Source organism: Dermacentor albipictus, chromosome 4, assembly GCF_038994185.2.
Source record: "Dermacentor albipictus isolate Rhodes 1998 colony chromosome 4, USDA_Dalb.pri_finalv2, whole genome shotgun sequence".
NCBI classification, from domain to species: domain Eukaryota; kingdom Metazoa; phylum Arthropoda; class Arachnida; order Ixodida; family Ixodidae; genus Dermacentor; species Dermacentor albipictus.
In genome coordinates this window covers 92,458,154-92,477,267 of record NC_091824.1, presented here as the reverse complement: position 1 = coordinate 92,477,267, position 19,114 = coordinate 92,458,154, and the positions used below count along the sequence as shown (strand labels likewise).

General features: G+C 48.7%; 1 protein-coding gene across 6 annotated transcripts in view; it reads right to left on the bottom strand.

Moving 5' to 3' along the window:
* Positions 1-10,013: 10,013 nt before the first annotated feature.
* LOC135897561 (microtubule-associated protein futsch-like) overlaps positions 10,014-19,114 on the bottom strand; it is a 42,354-nt gene continuing 33,253 nt past the window's right edge. For all 6 annotated transcript variants that reach the window (XM_065426222.1, XM_065426220.2, XM_065426219.1 and 3 more), the window contains exon 8: positions 10,014-19,083. In XM_065426222.1, coding sequence (XP_065282294.1) covers positions 10,407-19,083 — 8,677 coding nt within the window. In that variant the 3' untranslated portion in view covers positions 10,014-10,406. The remainder of the gene's footprint in view (positions 19,084-19,114) is intronic.

The window sequence follows — 19,114 nt, the reverse complement described above, 5'->3', positions numbered from 1 at the left end:
ACACTCATGCCAGCAGCAATGGAGGCAAGAATGCAGAACTAACTGAGCAAAGCATGATGGTGCATCCAGTTGGCTTTGTCACTTTTGCAGCCAAACACACTGTGCATATCTTATATTGCACTTAGCGTTACACTGACGAACATAAGGAACAAGACGCAGATGTACGTGGTGTAAACTACAAACTGTTTTGTACTGTTAAAGAACACGCTTACATACAAGATGTGGCGGGGGGGGGGGGGGGGGGGAGGGTTATAAAAAGATATGACAAGGTGACGGCATGTGATGATGCTTTGGACTGGAAAACATTGTCCACTGGCACCCGCTCGCCCTGGCAAACTCGACCTCAGATGCAATGAGCACGACGGATGGAGTGCTTATGCACTTCTCTTTTTCTTTTGCTATAGCAAGTGCCTCCCATATTTCTCGCTCCATTTTTGTTTTTGATGTGCCAATGATCGTGGTGCTTTCTAGTAGCGGAGAGCATTTGCACTGCTTGCAGTGCACAGCCACTGTTTGAATTCGCTAGTTTGGTGGTTTACTAAATCTCACTAGATTGCAGGAAAGTGTGCATTGGGCAAACTGGACGCTGTTTAAACAACAGGTTACGGGAGCACAAATACACGTGCCAGCTTCTAACAGCCCCTAGCAACTTGGCTGCGTACTGCAAACAGTGCAAATGCTCTCCTAGAAAGCACCACAATCATTGGTACATCAAAAACAAAAAGGGAGCGAGAAATATGGGAGGCACTTGTGATAGCAAAAGGAAAAGAGAAATGCGTAAGCACTTTGTTTATCATGCTTATCGAAGTTAAGGTCGAGTTTGCCAGGGCGAATGGGTGCAAGTGAACAATGCTTTTCCGGCCCAAAGCATCATCATCACATGTTGTCACCTTGTCAAATCTTATATACACCCCCCCCCCACCTCCCCTCGCCACATCTCCTTGTATATAAGCGTGTTCTTTAACAGTACTAAACAGTTGGTAGTTCGCACCACGTAGATCTGAGTCTTGTTCCTTATGTTCGTCAGTGTAACACTAAGCGCAATATAATCATGAATAAAATCAAAATCCAGCCAAGTTGAATTAGTCTGAATAAAACATTCCTTGCAACATAGTACCATTGTGGGTTGCATTGATGTTGACTTTTTGTGCAGACCTTGCAATTTGTAATAAAGAATTGCTTGATAAATACATAAATCCAAGTTGAGTAGACCCATAATTCTACCAGCAGGACGTACTTCACTTGCTTGAAAACACTTGCATGCATTTGCCTGCATCGAGGAATTCCAAATAAATGTGTGCAACAAGTCTCAAATTAAGGGGGCTTTAAGTGCTTTTTATGGTCACCAGAATAAATTTGCGAGTGAATTGAGTGTGCCTACATTTTTAAAAAGCTTAGGCGGCGAGTTTTAAAGAGCTCCATTTTCAGCGAGCAAGTTCAGTGTGTGCAGTGCATGCATGTGTGAATGCAGCACATGTAAAGGTATGTTGGCCTCGGTCAAGTCTTGTGGCTTTTTGCCTATGCACCTCCACATCTATGTCATGCAAGTCTGATGTTGGAAATAAAGGTGTTCGACTTATGTGAGTAACCCAGTCTCAATCTTCTAGGACAAATGGTGCTCAACATATCACTCTGACCAGCATCTGTGCCAACTGTTTGGTTAGTGAAACATCACCAGTAATACACTTTGCTCCCATGAAGTTTCTGCAAAGTGCAGCCATCCTGAAGCGCAGTGGTTAGTCAAGCGATGCCTACCATGGTCTACTCTCCTAGCAGTTTTCGAAGGTTGCATCAAAACATAGAGGAAGTTCTGTATACTTTCACAGATAATGCATGCTGGTGAAGCTCCCTTCAGTCTTGAACACTGTATGCAGCTATTCGTTACTAGGTTTTTGCAGTGTCTACAGCAGGTGAAGGTGAGCAAGAAACTGTGGCAGCCGCATAGTCATTCATCAAATGCCTGTAATTTTGCTATTATGACTTCATTTAGAAGAAATCTTGCAGCTTTTCATTGTAAAGTGGTATACAGATGCTACTACAGGGCTACTATAGACTTATTCACAGTGCGCTGCACCTAGGCTGTTGATTTTCGGAGGTACAGCAGCAACCCCAGTACTACTATCCTCGATGGCGTCGATGGTGCAGTGCACCCTTCAACGTTGCAGTGAGTGGGTGCAGCACGGCTCACTACAACCTGCACCTTTTCTCAATTGAACCTTATATAAAAAAATTGTCACACCCAACCTAGTTTTTGATTTCTGCATTGGCCCATGTCTACTCAAGATTTAAGCAGGGCTCGAACTAAGCTCCAACTGCTTTACAAGTCGGCGCTGAATGAGAAATTACAGGCATCTTCGGCATCATCATCAGCCACAAATTCATGGCACTTATTAAACACTTTAGCATATATAAGCTGAGCTAAGGCGGCAGCTATAAGAAGAATGATAGGTGTAACGTTAAGGGATAAGAAAAGAGCAGATTGGGTGAGGGAACAAACGCGGGTTAATGACATCTTAGTTGAAATCAAGAAAAAGAAATGGGCATGGGCAGGACATGTAATGAGGAGGGAAGATAACCGATGGTCATTAAGGGTTATGGACTGGATTCCAAGGGAAGGGAAGCGTAGCAGGGGGCGACAGAAAGTTAAGTGGGCAGATGAGATTAGGAAGTTTGGAGGGACAACATGGCCACAATTAGTACATGACGGGGGTAGTTGGAGAGGCCTTTGCCCTGCAGTGGGGGTAACCAGACTGCTGCTGATGATAATGAAGGCGGCAGCACAGGCAAGACAATACGAGAAGCTTAATACAGATGCCACACGTTTTACATTTCTTGTGCCCTCGTCTTTCCTGTGCTGCTGCCTTAGTATGTTAAAGCAATTAGCCCATCAACTCTCGTGCTCAACAAGCTGAAGCATGGCACACAAACGCAGGCATGCAATAACATGGGTGCAGGAACAAAGACAGCACAAACATTGTCATCCTTGTTTTCACGTCCGTTTTTGCACGCCTACCCTTCCATACCATTTAGCTTTACCAACTGGCTCAGCTTTTCATCATTGAAACATGGTTTTGAAGCGAGACTGTATATAAAATTATGACATCAACGCAAACTGGGAAGAAGAAGACGACGGTCGCAAACGCTAGGGTTCCATCTCGGCTCCTGCTCTCTTGACTGATTTTGGCAAGATTTTCGCCTCCAATCTCCATCATGTTGTGACCAACGCACGTCTAAGGGGAAGAGGATCACATCGATATCGGACTTCCTCCGGTGGGTGGCCTCTTCCATTTTATGAACGTTTTTGTGCTCGGCCTACGTCACCGCCTTTCTGGCCCTAACGACAAGCCTAGCCCGGCGTAGCGCCCATTGGCGTCACCAGGTGTAGCTGGAGCAAGAATTCTGAGATCTCAGTAACTATGCAAATGACGGTTGACGGGGAGGATCTTCCTCCTGAAGAATTTTCAGCAGAATTTGGATGGCAGTCGGCAGTTTCGAAGCGTATGTCCGCCAAGGCGGACTCTGCCAACCGGCCTAGCGGCGGCATATGGGGGAATAGGCGTAACGCTGGCGCGTCATTCAGAAGTCAGGAAAATGGAGATAAGCTCAAAAGCAAAATCATCAGGGCGTCACGGATGCCTCCCATGCCCAAGGAACATGCCAAAATTATCATACGGCCCCGCGGAGGGCTGAATATTGCCAAGACAGGACCGACCGTGATCGGCAAGGCGATCGTGGAAGCGGCGGGTCTTACCCCTACGCAAATAAGCTCGGACATCATTTGTCCTAACATACTACAAAACATTCTGGTGGCCAGCACGCCCAACCGAGACAACGCTTCAAAATACACAAGAATCAGGGCAATTCATGTGGCTGGAAGAATGTTTGAAGTCAGTGCATACGAGGCCGCCCCCCACACCACGTGTAAAGGGGTAATCAGACACATCGACCTCAACGACAGTCCATCGGACCTGGAACGTAACATCATCAACGAGAGAAACCCGCTGGCCTTGGCGGTCAAGAGAATTAAGAACACAGGCACAGTCATCATTGCTTTCGACGGACTCAAGGTTCCGAACTTCGTACGCTATGGCCCAGTCCTTGTGAAATGCTTTCTTTATCGCAAGCAAGTTGATATTTGCTACGCGTGCGGCAAACTCGGCCATCGTGCCGACGTTTGCCCGACTCCCGAAGAGTCCACCTGCAGAGGATGTGGGGCAGTCAACCCGGACGATCAACACCAGTGCACGCCAAAGTGTGGGTTGTGCGGGGGCCCACACCCTACGGCGGACAAAACGTGCAAGGAGCGATTCCGGATCCCGTACATCGTCAGAAGGAGGCGATGGGAGAGTGCGACGGTGGAAGCTTCAACAAGTGGGGCTTCATCAACACCACATAGCAGCGACATCAAAAATCACTTCGAGCAACTTCCACCGCAAGAGCCTAGGGGGCGCTCCCGATCCAGGGGACGCTCTGGCTCCAGAGAGAACCCACGGAGTCGCTCTCGATCCAGAGGGCGCTCTTGTTCCAGAACCAGGACCAGATCACGCTCCAGGGGTCGCTCCGGATCCCGGCGCCGAGGCAGTCAAGTCCGGTTCAGGTCCTGCTCGAGGTCCTGCTCCAGGGATCGCCGACCCGAGTGCTACCCAACTTGGGCCGACCGAGTTCGAGGAACGCCGGGAAAGGTAACGCGGGGCTCACCGCCAGAGCATGATAGAGGTAACAACAGACTAGCGCAACTTGAGCGTGAAAACGAGATGATGAAGAACACGATAGCTCGACTGATGACAGAAATTGCCGAAATTAAGAAGCGCAGTCAACCCGTCATGGCTGACAAGCAGCCAGCCACTCCCCAGCCAATGGAAGTCCCCATGGTTGAGAAGAGCGCTACGGATAAGCAACTGGCAGCTCCTCAGCCAATGGAAGTCCCCATGGTTGAGAAGAGCGCTACGGATAAGCAACCGGCAGCTCCTCAGCCAATGGAAGTCCCCATGGTTGAGGTGATCGATACAGAGAGGCCCGCTAAGAAGAGGGCAATCGCTAACGAGCAAGAAAGAGCACCAGGCAGGGCCAAATCGGAGATTCGCGAGTTGCTCTCCGCTCTAAGTGACAGCATAAAGCAGATAAATGAAAAGTTCTCGCTCTTCCACAGCAACATGGCGTCCATGGAGGAGCGCACTAATCAGCGGATCAGCAAAATTGAATCCTTCCTAGAAAACGTTGTAACACCTGTGCTGGTACCTAAAGCTCCTACACTCCCAGCAACAGCATCGACTAGTAACAGCTCGGGGGCGATCGGCCCTCCAAAGGTTAGCACAGCACCTCAAGAGCAATACGATGGCCACTCAAACTAGCTCATTCAGAATGTGGCAATGGAATTGCAGGGGTTTCCTTCCCAAGAGGGCTCCCCTGCAACAATATATTCGCTCACACTCAGAGAAGCCAAATGTTATCGTTTTACAAGAAACATTGACATCTAACGTCACGCTGTCTGGCTACAAGCCCGTAGCAAAACACGAAGAAGGACGGGGGATCGCCGTACTGATTAGCAACAAGCTGACCCACATCACTCACGACCTTAACATGACCGCAAGTAAAGTCGAATACATGATGATAGAGATAATTCCTAGCCCAACTAACCGCGAAAGTATATTCATCCTGAATGTCTACAGTAGTCCCAAAGCTCCAAGACAACGCTTCAAAGCCTTAATCACCAAGGCCACGCAACTAGCGCGCGACTCCCCTTTGATCATAGCTGGTGATTTCAACGCACCGTACCACACCTGGGGCTACCCATATAACACTAACAAGGGGGAGGAACTCTGGCGTGAGGCTATAAACCTAAACTTGATGCTAGCCACGGACCCAGCGTTCCCCACCAGATGCGGAACATCGTCGAGCCGTGACACGACACCGGATCTCACCTTTGTCAGGAGCAATGCAGCCGTCAAGTGGACGAACCTCGGGGTAGACTTTGGTAGCGACCATTATATCTTGGCCACGCACCTCCAAGTCGAGCAGAAGAGAGAGCGTATGTTCCAGTACACAGACTGGGACAAATTTCGCAAAATTAGGGAAGAGCGAACGGAGAGTGTGGAGAAGCCTAGCCTCGAACAATGGGTTGTACAGGTTAGGCAGGACATCAAAGCTACCACCAAAGAGGTTTGTACCGATCTTCCAGTGGAAAAGATGGACAGCCGTCTGGCTCACCTGTTGGAGGCCAAGCAGTCGCTCCTCGCCAGGTGGAAAGGACAACGGCTGAACCGCCGGCTAAGAAAAAAGATATCGGAAGTCAACAGAACTATAGAGGAACACTGCAGAGCTCTCTCTAAACAACAATGGGATGAGGTGTGTAACTCGATCGACGGGCAGCTGCGCAACGGGGGCACCTGGAACCTCCTAAAGCATCTCCTCGACGAGACAAACACTAAAACCAACCAACGCAACACACTGGCGCGCACCCTACACATAGCAAAGCGAGAATATTCGAGCAATGAAATTTTATCCCAACTAGTGAAGAAGTACCTGTCAGTCGCATCGGGCCCTACACCACCTTGCCCTGACTACGAAGGCTCCGACAACCCTGAGCTCGACGCAGATTTTGGGATTGAGGAGATCAGGCAGGCGCTCCATGCCCTCAACGGCAGATCGGCTCCGGGTCCAGACAAGATCACAAACAAAGCTTTACGGAACCTGGACGAGAAGTCCATCGAATACCTAACCGACATCATTAACCAAACATGGAGCAGCGGTAAAGTCCCGGAAATGTGGAAATCGGCCAACACCATTCTCATTCCCAAGCCAGGCAAGCCGCCCAGCCTCGATAACCTCCGCCCAATTTCGCTCACATCGTGCGTGGGGAAGGTTGCTGAGCACGCAATCCTAAACAGGCTTTCACGCTACCTGGAGGACCACGACATTTACCCACACAACATGATCGGCTTCAGGGTCGGACTCTCGACGCAGGACGCGATGAAGCTCATCAAGCATCACATTATTGACTGTAATACGCGGGACACGAGAGCCATACTAGGTCTAGATCTGGAAAAGGCCTTCGATAACGTTCTTCACTCGTTCGTTTTGAACACAATCTCGAGTCTTAACCTGGGGAAGCACTTTCATTCCTACACGAGATCTTTCCTGTCAAATAGAGAAGCCGCACTTAAGATCGGGGACCTGACTTCAGACATGGTCAAGCTGGGGTTTAAGGGGACGCCACAAGGGGCAGTCATATCCCCAACCCTCTTTAACCTCGTCATGATTGGACTATCCCGGACACTCTCTGCTATCGATGGTATCAGTCATACCATATACGCAGATGACGTTACCATCTGGTGTACGGGAGGTAGTGACGGACAGGTAGAGACGGCCCTGCAAGAGGCGATTGATGCTACCGAGAGATACCTTGAGTCCACGGGCCTTCGGTGCTCACCGCACAAGTCGGAACTGCTACTTTATCGACCCAAGCGCAGAGGCCCGAAACCAAAGGGATGGAAGCCACTCGCCGAATGCGACATAAAACTGCGCACAAACGACGGAGGATATATTCCGAGGGTGGATGCTATCCGGATTCTCGGCATGATGGTAGAGTCGAATGGTTCAAACAACCAGACAGTGCTGCGACTCACTAAGAAGACGGACAATGCCATCAGACTAATCAGAAGAGTGGCCAACCGGCAGCAAGGCCTCGGAGAAGATAACCTCGTGAGATTGGTACATGCGTTCGTAATGTGTCATTTCACTTACGTCGCGGCTATGCACAACTGGCAAAGATCGGAGCGGGATAAGCTCAACGCATTAATCAGGAAGGCAATCAAGAGAGCTCTCGGCCTCCCCATATACACTCACACGGAACGCTTACTTCAACTTGGCATGCATAACACGCTAGAGGAAATAGCGGAAGCACAGGAGAGGGCCCAGTTCGTCAGGTTATCTACCACACAAGCTGGAAGACACATCTTACAGGAGCTGGGCGTTCCCCCCACAGTAATCAAAACAAAGTTCTGTAGCATCCCTCGAGAGCAGCGGGACCGCATCATTGTCGCCCCGATCCCACGAAACGTCCATCCAGAGCACAACGTGGGAAGACGTCGGGCGCGCGCGAAGGCTCTCCTGGAAAAGGCTCGTGAACGGGCTTCGGAGAACAGTTTCGTAGACGCAGCGCGCTACGCCGACGGACAGGCCTTCGCTGTAGTTAGCGTAGATCATGAAAGGCAAATAACAAACGCAATCTCGATTCGGACGACGTCCTCTGAGATCGCAGAGCAGGCTGCAATAGCGATGGCCTTATTGGACGACAAGAGGGCATCAGTCTACAGTGACTCCATATCAGCTGTTAGGGCATTTGCCAAAGGTACCATATCCGAGCTGGCCCTAAGGATACTAGGAAGCAAGGAGATCAAGCCACACACATTGATCTGGTTTCCAGCCCACATGGGACAGATCGAGGGTGCCCCGCCCAACCTCAACGAGTCGGCACACGGAGCTGCGCGAGGGATCATCAACCGCGTAGCTACCGGGCAGCCTGACGCTGGGGGTACTGACAATCGGGACTCTCCTTCATCCTACACCGAAATTACTCAGCACTTTTATTTGGCTCGGAGGATCTACCCCCTCCCACATTGCAAACTCAATAGACCTCAAGCTTTGACACTCAGGCTTCTACAGACGGGGGTTTACCCAAACCCCCTACTTCTTCACAAGGTGTACCCCGAAATTCAAACAACAAATGCATGTGCACTTTGCAATGATTTAGCGAGTTTACCTCACATGCTCTGGCGATGTCCCGCGTTACACAGCGATAAAAACAACACTTCTTCACGTTGGGATGCGGTCCTACACAGCCCCAACCTCGAAGAACAGTTATGGGCTGTCCAACGGGCCCGCGACGCGGCGGAGAGACTCGGCCTCTCTGTCCCGACGTGGGAGCGGCCCGCTGCGCGCTAGTGCGCGCCCTAAAGGACCCTAATAAAGTTTTTCATCCATCCATCCATCAACGCAAACTGGCCTTCTGCTGCCCGCACTATTAATGCCTAACGTATGTAATTCATAGACTTTCTATCCTCAGCCTCCAAGTGTGAAGCTCACTGCTGAATTGTATTCAGTTTCCTAGCTCACTGTGGAGAGTCCTGAAGTAAATTTTGGTAGGATGTTTATTGAACAGTGCACTGGAAAGAGGAGTGGTTTCCAAACAGTAAGTTAAGGTAAATATTTGGAACATAGATTTTACTTTCCACTTAAATGTTCAAGGGTCACTTATCGAGCACAAATGGCTGCAGCTCGAGACATTTTTACATGTTCACTGTGATGTGGGTCACGGGTAGGTCACGGATGGGTCATGGCAGTTGTTCTCCCTGTGCAACGCTTTTCTGCATTTCACAAGTGGCATCTTCGCTAGAAGTCAACAGAGAGTGAAATTGTAGTTGCACCTTATCTGACGTATCGTGGCACCATATCTTTGCACCCTGAGGTGCACAACTCCCTGGTGAATTGCCAGTGGGCCATGACATGCCAGAGCAATATGACAAGTCGCCACGTACAGGAATCTAGACTTCAAAAAGTGCCACTGCAGAGGGCATGTTAACTAGCTCATGTAATCAAGTGCTGCATATAATCCTAGGCAACCAACATGTCATATAATCAGCATTGCTGTGATGGATTAGAAGATACTGCAGTTTAATCTTAAGCAGGGGATCACTGTTTCTGTTCGCGCAGGGTTGCATTCTTGATGGAATGCAGCATGGAAAAAACATGTATATGTACTGTCCCACAAGGGGTCAGGATTGACCTGTTGGCACCCCTCAAATTCCTACTCTATACTCGTGGTGGCAGCCCTTGCAGTCCAGGTGTACTTTTTGAATATGAAACCTTATCAATGTATACCATACAGTGTATACATGGCACACTTTAACACTGTTACAGTTGATTTTTGCTGCTGCTGCTGCTGTTCTGTGTAGTGCACACACTTCTTTACTGCACCAAAGCCAACCGCCACAAGAACACATCATGAAGCACAATTATTCCACAAGAATACTTCATTTATTCTACGAATAACAAAAAGCATATTTACACAATTTATAACGATGTTCAATGCAGTATGTTCATGGTGTACACTGTAAACAAAAGCTAAGTGACATGCACCTTGTTCCAAATCAAAGCTGGAATACCAGCCTCAGGTAAAACATTCACTGTGAAGACGACGCAACAAATATGTTTAGAGCTCTTGACTCACAGATGTCCACAGAGCTACACATGATCCAAGAAAATGGCAAGCACCCATGACTTGAGCCCACAATAGAGCCTTCGCTCCTCTGAAGGTCCTGTTTTGTGCCACCTAATGCCACAACACAAAGTATCTTTCTTGGAAAGTAATCACTGCTGTGCACAATGTCCTGAAGGGCACTCGAGTGCTATGTGGGTGGCCTGGGAGGTAGCTGGCCCACAAGTGGTGGCGGTGGTGGTGGAAGGTGCGCTTGCTGCAGCTGCTGTGGAGGCTGCATCACAGCTGGACCAGCCTGTACAATCTGGTGTGGGTGGTACACATAAGAAGCAGCAGTAGCATTGGTGTAGAGATGCTGCTGAGGAGGCACCTGCTGCACCTGCTGTACGGGCATGGCTTGGTGAGCCACCTGGCCAGGTGCATAGGTGTAAGCTACCGTCTGCCCCAAATGTGTTGTGGCTGTGTATGCATAGCCTGCTGCTGGGTAGCTATTGTATGGGACAGTGTATCCTGTGGCAGGGTAGGCCTGCTGGGGCACATGCACCTGGTACTGCGGGTAGGCAGCAGCCACGGTTTCCACAGCAACAGGGGGAGCAGGGGCTGCTGCCGAGACAACTGCCGAGGCAACTGCCGCAGCCACTGCTGTAGCTGCTGTCGAAGCAGTGGCCAGAGTAGGTGCCGCTGCAGCCGGTGGTGGTGGTGGTCGTTTTGGGGGAGGTGGTGGTGGTGGCAGGGAGTCTGCAACAGATGATGGTATGATAACCTTGACCTTTGTGCGGTGTTTGCGTTCACGAGGTGGCGGTGGTGGAGGAGGTGGCGGTGAAGGGGCACCCCCACTTGATGGTGGTTCTTTGCCTGGTGGAATGCCATCAGCAAAAGTAACGGACTTCTTCGGCTCACTTGAGAGGGTGCCCCTGCCGGCTGGCAAGAGAATACCTGCAGGTGGGGGAGGGAGCACCAAGCAACGAACAGGTGGCCGTGGAGGCGGCGGCGGCGGTGGTGGCACTTCTTCTACAGAGCTGGATGAACTAACAGATGATGATGATGAGCCTTTGCGTGGCTTGAGCCGCAAGTAACGAGGCGGGGGAGGAGGCGGTGGTGGGGAGCTTTCTTTCTCTTCGGGTTGTTCTGCAGGTACTGCCAAGCCGCTGCCGAGGTCATCCGATGATGAACATGCCACTTCCTCAACAGCAGCGAGGCATATATCTTCAGTGTCCATGATGGTTACAAACATGTCATCTGACGATGGAAACTTCACCTGCTCCTCTGTGCAGACATCACTTCCAACTTCTACCTCAGCACAGACCTCCAGTGCCGATTGCTCAACAGGTAAACATTCCAAGCCATCTACATTTTCTGTCTGCAAGATCTGAGGAGCAGCTGACTGCATTCTTGGTTCAGAATTCGCCTGAACTTTGATGATGATGGGCCGTGACATACTCTTGCTACTGGAAACTTCTGGCGGGGCAGGAAGTTCTGGCTTTTGGGATGCAGATTTATGTGAGCTGTGTTTTGAACCTTTCTTTTTAGGAGGAGATGGTGCAATGTCCTCAGCACTAGTAGACATTCTGGCAATGTCACTGTGCCTTTTCCTGTGCAACCTCTTGGATGAGGAAGGTTGGCTCGGTGAAAGAGAAACGTCACTCGTTGAACAAATTGTATGCACAGTACTTTTAGAAGAATCTGAGGAGGCAGATGAACTTGTAACAGGCAGAGGTGCACTTACAGCTGCAAGAGCAGATGACATTAGTTGTGGACTGGAACCAGCAAGTGGCACAGAGGACTGAAGAGATGTTATTAAGGACACAGGGGCTGGCATAGCAACAGGAGCTGCCGGAACAGGGACAGGAATCGGAGCTTTGTCAGCAACTGATGATACAGCTGTAGTATGCGAGGCAGGAGCTGACAACGGCAATGGCGAAGCAATGGTAATTCCAGCAGGAACCATGGACCCAATGGGAGCAACACAGGATGCTTGGTTGTCTGCACTAGTAGAACCAACAGAGGAAAGGTAAGTGATTGCATCAAGGGCAGATGCAATGGCTGGACTAGGTGCAGGTACAGGTGCCGGAGGTGGTGGTACAGATGGTAAAAATGGAGAGCTGCTGACTTCACTCTCACAAGCCACCTCAAGGGCCCCAATGTCTTCAACAGGCACTTCAGATAAATCATTTGGCAGCGAAGCTACCAGTGAAGTCTGCATTGGGACAGTGAACACAGGATCCACTTCGTTCTTGCCTTCAGCTGGTGCTGCACTGATGACATCTGGAGCTTGCTCAGGCTCAAGAGCATCTTCACTAGGTACTTCAACTTCCTGTGCTACCTCCACTTCAATACAACTTCCGAGGTTCAGCTGTTCCATGAACTTTTCATATTCAGAAGTCAGGTCCTTGTCAGCTCCAAGTGGTATCTGACTTGTTTCCGTGCACACTAATTCCTCTGGCAAAGCAGCCATGCTAGGGCTGGCTGCTGCCACAGCTACATCTTCCTTTCGCTCTTCTGCTTTTATGGTGCTTTCCGCCTGTGGTTCACTATTTTTAGCTACAGATTTTGTGGCTCTTTCAACCTGTAGTTCACTATTCTCAGCTACGGTTCTTGTGGCTCTCTCCACCTGTAGTTCACTTTTCTCAGCTACGGTTTTCATGGCTCTTTCTGCCTGTCGTTCACTTTTGTCAGGTACGGTTTTCATGGGTCTTTCCACTTGTAGTTCACTATTCTCAGCTACGGTTCTTGTGGCTCTCTCCACCTGTAGTTCACTTTTCTCAGCTATGGTTTTCATGGCTCTTTCTGCCTGTCGTTCACTTTTCTCAGCTACGGTTTTCATGGCTCTTTCTGCCTGTCGTTCACTTTTCTCAGCTATGGTTTTTATGGCTCTTTCTGCCTGTCGTTCACTTTTCTCAGCTACGGTTTTCATGGCTCTTTCTGCCTGTCGTTCACTTTTCTCAGCTATGGCTTTCATGGCTCTTTCTGCCTGTCGTTCACTTTTCTCAGCTACGGTTTTCATGGCTCTTTCTGCCTGTTGTTCACTTTTCTCAGCTACGGTTTTCATGGCTCTTTCTGCCTGTCGTTTCGTTTTCTCAGCCATGGTTTTCATGGCTCTTTCTGCCTGTCGTTCACTTTTCTCAGCTATGGTTTTCATGGCTCTTTCTGCCTGTCGTTCACTTTTCTCAGCTACAGTTTTCATGACACTTTCCAACTGTTGTTGACTTTTCTCGGCTATGGTGTTCATGGATCTTTCCATCTGTAGTTCACTTTTCTCAACTACAGTTTCCACAGTTTCCACATGAGCGCTTTCAATGTCTGTTATACTCTCTATCTTGATACGCGAACTGTACTCCAAGAAACGAGTTTCTTCCAGAGAAGTCTCGTTATTTAAGGGTAGGTCAACCATATCATCAGAAACATCCATGGCATTCGGTGAAGGCACACTCCCTTCTTTCTCCATCTCTGGCAGCCGGACCTCTTCCTGACCAGAGTGTAAAACTTCATCCTCCACAAAACATTTTCTTGAACGAGTTAGTTCATAAATGACTTGTTTTTTCACGCTAATGTTTTTTCCTTCATTCTCCAATTTATGTTTCTCATCAGCTTCTTGTTCTGCAATTTCTACTGTTGTTTCACGTTCAGCTGTCAATTCTGTTTTGTCTGGCAATGATTCTGCCTTTTCTGGTATTGCATGTGGTGACTTTGACGACACCTCCATCTCCACTTTTGGTGGTTCATGCTCTGGGGTTCTCAGCAGAGTACCTTTTGAGTGCCGTGTTGCACTAAGAGCATCTGAACTGGGTAGTGCGATTTCAACACTGCAGTGCCTGGCTGCATCCAACTCTTTGTTTGCCTGCTGATCACTGAATGCTGATTCTTCAAGCACATCCTCCTGATCAGCCTTGAGGTGACTTGCTTCAGTTTCAGAGTCCAGATCCTTAGCTGGCACCTCTGGACTGTCCATGTTATCATACAGGCACTGCAAAGCCTGAAGTCCCGACATAGCATTGAGGTCAGGAGACACAAGGTCAGCGGCATCTGGTTCCTTTACTGCTTCCTTAGAAGGTGACGCCACTTCGTTTACATCTGAAACATCCAGCGGTATGTCCTTTTTTGGCTTGTGTGCTCTACTATGGCCATCCTTCTTTGCAGAATTTTTTGGCACTTCGCGAACTTCTTTCTTTTCTTTTTTTTCCTCAGAACTACTAGTTACAGAAGGCCTCTTCTCCTTTTTTACAAATGCCACACTGATCTTGCCATAGATGGGGTTGCAGCCATATGAAATAAATGGTTTGCTGTTAGTATATCTAATAAGAGTCATAGGCCAGTTGATTTCTTTCTTTCGATCGGCGGTTTTCACTTTAATGCAGTCGCTGCCTTCTTTCCGTGCTTTTTCTAAAGCTTCACCTTTAAGTCTCTCCCTCTCTTTTGGGTCCAAAATGGTCTCTTCCTTAGCCTTTTTTGCTCCTTCCTGATCTTCCTTTTTTGTTTTTTCCTTTTTGGTTTTCTCCTGCTTTGCAACAGACTTCTTGTGCTCCGCAGTAGTGGTATCGGACTTTGGCAATCGATGACTGGTTCCTCTGACATCAACCTTGTTTGCTTTTGTTGCATCCTGCTCAGTTCTTTTCTTGCATGCAGGCTCATTACTTGGAGATGGCTCACTCTTCCTTTTATGCTCCTTACTTCTCCTACTGTCAAGTTTCTCAGTTGCTTTGTCATCACCAGTAGGCTGGCGACTGCTTGGTGGGCAGTCCTTTTTGTCTTTTTTTGTATCACTGTGCTCAGTACTATCTCGGCGCTCGACACTGCTACGGCGCTCGGTACTGCTAAGGCGCTCGGTACTGCTCCGGCGCTCGGTACTGCTACGGTGCTCGGCACTGCTACGGCGCTCAGCACTACTATGGTGCTCGACAATGACATTGCAGAGACTCTTGCTCGAAGGCACCTCAACAGTTTTCTTGGCTGAAGGTTCAGAAGCTCCCTTGGCTTGGCCACTTGTAATAACTTTAGCAGCAGCAAGATCAGGCTTCTTCGCTTCGTTGTCATCAACTTTATTTTTATGTCCACTTTTAGAATGCTCTGTAGTCTTGCTGGGAGCTCCTGCAGCATCACTATGTGCTTTATCTGCATCAGAAGTGGTCTTCTCAATTTTCAAACATTGATCTTTTGGTTCACAGGGCACATCAGCGACATTCTTAGAGGACAGTTCTTCCAAACCTTTAACATTGTGGCTGTGTTGCAGTTTATCCAAAGCTTGCTTGCTTGTTTGTGCGCCATACGCAGGTTCAACTGGCTCGAGGTGAAAGGTCATTTGTAAATTTAAATCTTTGTCAGGTTTTGATGCCTCCTTCATGATAACTTGCTCGATGGAACCTCTTGAAGCAGTAATTTCCTGGACCAGCTCTTGTGGTGGTTTTGAGTCTTCAGCTGTGCATGCAGAATGCGACACACTCCCAATGTGGAATGTACTGCCTGAATGCTCTGTGGTCTGGGTTGTTTGCTTGCTTATGGTCAGTATGCTATCAATGCTAGCAGTTTGTGCGAGCATGGTGGCACATGCTTGCACAGTCTTGGCAGTATGTGACTTCTTTGCCATTCTAGCCATTTTTTCCTTAAGCATCTTGGACTTCAGCTTCAGTTTCTTCCTCTTTTTCTTCAGTTTCTGAGGGCACTCCGAAGAAGAAGAAGAGGATGAAGATGATGAGCTGCTAGAGCTACTTGAACTAGAGCTGGAAGAAGACGAACTGCTGGAACTCTCAGAGTCTGAGCCACTGCCTGAACTGCTTGAGCTACCGCTAGTGCCTGAACTGCTGCTACGTGATGAACTTGAAGATGATGAGGAAGAGGATGACGACGACGATGAGCTCGAACTAGATGCTTTAGGCCTTCTCTTTCGTTTCTTTTTCTTCTTTTCCTGTGGCTTGTCCTTTGCGGTCTTCTGCTTCTCTTTAGCTGCCTTGGCATTATTCTCCTTGACTATGAGGTCCATGGTTGACAACTCTGTGCTCTCAGGCTTTGACTTCTTCAGTTTACTTGCTTTGCTGGTCTTTTTGTTATTTCCGGAAACTTCTGCCTTGCTTTCAGAGTTCTGTCTCTGCACTGTCACAAGGGCGCTCTTCTTGGTAGCTTCTATTTCTTCTAAGAACTTCTGCTGTGCCTTGACGGGATCATCACAACTTCCAGAGTCATCACTAGCTTCTTTAAGGTTCTCAGTTTGGCTTTCAAGCTGTTTTTGACCAACTGCTCCTGTGTCTTCATGAGTTTCCTGTGCTTCTTCAGGCAATGGTTTGTCAATGCATATCTGTGACGGGGAATCAGACTTCAGCATCTGGCAAAGTTTGCTCCCACTGTCACTTTCATCCAACTTGACAGAGCAGGTTGTTAAAAAAATGTGTTGTTCAGTAATCTCGTCACCATGAGTCTCAATCTTGTCATCACAAAGTGGCACCTTCTCAGTAGATACTGTTGAGAGCTTACATGGTGAACGCTGGAACATGTCTGCACTGTCACAACTGTCTGCTTCTCCAAGAGTATCAAGTGGGCTGTCCTCGCACATCAAGTTTAACACTGGCTCATTTTTTTCCAAGCACACACCTGCTTCATCAGGTTTTTTATGGCATGCAGTTTGCAAAGTGCTCAAATCAGAAGCTTGCTTCTGGTCTTGCTTGCAAGCGGTTTCTGGCGAACGTCTGGGCCCTCTAGCAGCCTTCTCTTCTTCTTCGTCCTGTTGATCACCAGTAGATTCCTCACCATTTACTGCTTCTGTAGTGCCATCATCCTGGGGTGCATCTGGACTTGAAGCCTGTGGCTCTGCGCTTGCTATTTCCATCCGTACTGCTTCCTCCTTCTTATGGTCATTAGTAGTGGCATGCTTTTCTTTACTTTTCTTGTCATCTGCAGACTTTTCCTTTTTCTTCTGACTGTCAGCGTTGCTCCTTGCACGGCCCTTTGAGTGACTTATTCGTTCCCTGCTAGGTGACCGCCGCTTGGCTTCCTTCCCACTTTTATGATCGGCTCTGTCTTTGCCTCTATCCTTGGACTTGCTCCTCCGCCGCTCCCTCGACCTGCTCCTTCTTGTGTCCTTAGCATGGCTTGCCTTTTTGTCTCTAGAGCGACTTCGCTTTCCATCTTTGGATCTGCTTCTCTTTTTATCTCGTGGAGAACGACTGCGGTGGCGCTCACGTGATCGCCCCCTTCGTCGATCCCTGGATCGACTTCTCCTTCGCTCCCTTGAATGGCTTCGTTTCTTGTCTTTTGAACGACTCCTTTTACGTTCACGGGAACGACTTTTCCTGTCTCTGGAGTGCTTACCGCTGCGAGGACTTCTGCCACGATCCTTCTTTTCTGTTTTGGCACCACTAGTTGCACTCTCTTTTTTCTTGCTGCCATTTCGAGATGAGACATCAAGAGACTCTGTCTTGCTTTTGGCAGACCCTTCACTCTTGTCACTAACTTTAGAAAGTTGCTGCTTTTTCTTCGCATCTACACGACTTTCTTCAGAATCTGCTTTACTGCCTGCGGCATCAACTGGTTTCTTGGTTCCTTCCTGTGACTCATTTTTAATTTTTTTCTCTGGAACTCCTTCCACTGCATCATCAGGAAGCTTGAGCTCAAACTTATCACTCTTCAAAAACTTCACAAATTCGAACTTTGGCTTCACCTTAAACCTCTTGGGAGGGGCCACAAAGTAAAAGTTACTGTCTTCCTGCTGCTCAGGCTCGGTAGACGGCTTCTCGTTTTTCTCAGGTTCTTCTGCGCTTTTACTCTCAGCAGCAGTCGGCTGTGCCTCTTCACTTGTTGCAGCTGCAGTGGTCACTTCTGGGCTTTCCTCATCAGGCTGGTCGTCGTCTTCCTTGAACAATGCACTTGAAATGGGGGCCACTTTTCCAATGTTTTTCCGAGCAAAGCTGAATGACAAGGCACCCTTGACTGGCTTTGTCACTGTAGTAGCTGCTCTCTTCACTTCAAGGGCTTTCTGCAGGGGCTGGTTTGAAGTTAAAGAGAATGCGATGAGTCGCTTCTTTGCCAATGCTTTGCCAATAAGCTGCTTAGACTTGGACTCCTCGATGAGGGGTGGCTCTGGTGCAGCCAAGAGTGCCTCTGTAGGTGGGGTAGGAGGTGGAGGCAGCTCACAAACCAATGGCTGTGGCAGCTCGGACACTGAAGGCTGTGGCAAGTCGAGCACCGTAGGTTGTGGCAACTCGGGCAGAGCAGGCTCTGGAAGGGCAGGTGTGGGCTCTTCTGGCGAGTACTTCTCTTGACCAGGGTCCAAGATAGTAAGGCCTAAAGATGGAGGTGGGAGAGGGGGAGGTGGAATGTCGGTAGGAAGAGGAATCTCACCAGGCAGTGGTGGCAGTTCGAATATGTTTGAATCAGCAAAAAATGTTGTTTGTGGGATGATTGCTTCTTCTTCTTCTTGTTCTTCTTCTGGCGCACTTCCAGGTGGACTCTGAGCTTGGCTGTCAAGGTCCTGTTCCTTTTTTTCATCGATTTCATCATCATCACTCGAACTAGCATTGTTGGAGTCCTGCTGGCTTTCATCAGCATCCTGGCTTCCATCAGCATCCTGGCTTTCATCAGCATCCTGGCTTTCATCGGCTTCCTGCTGTCTTTGATCAATGTCTTGCTGCTGTCTTTGATCAACATCTTGCTGGCATTCATCACTGTCTTGCTGGCATTCATTGATGTCTTGCTGGAGTTCATTGGTGTCTAGCTGGCATTTATTGATGTCCGGCTGGCAATCATTTGTGTCCTGCTGGTATTCGTCACTGTCATAGAGAGTGGGAGACTGCGATGATGCTTGTGGCTTTGTTTCATCTACATAGTCCACTTGCTGGAAACGTCCTCTGAACTTTTCTCCAGTTCCCATTTCAGTGGGTCCTCTAAGGTAAGGAAACAGCAATTATATTTTTA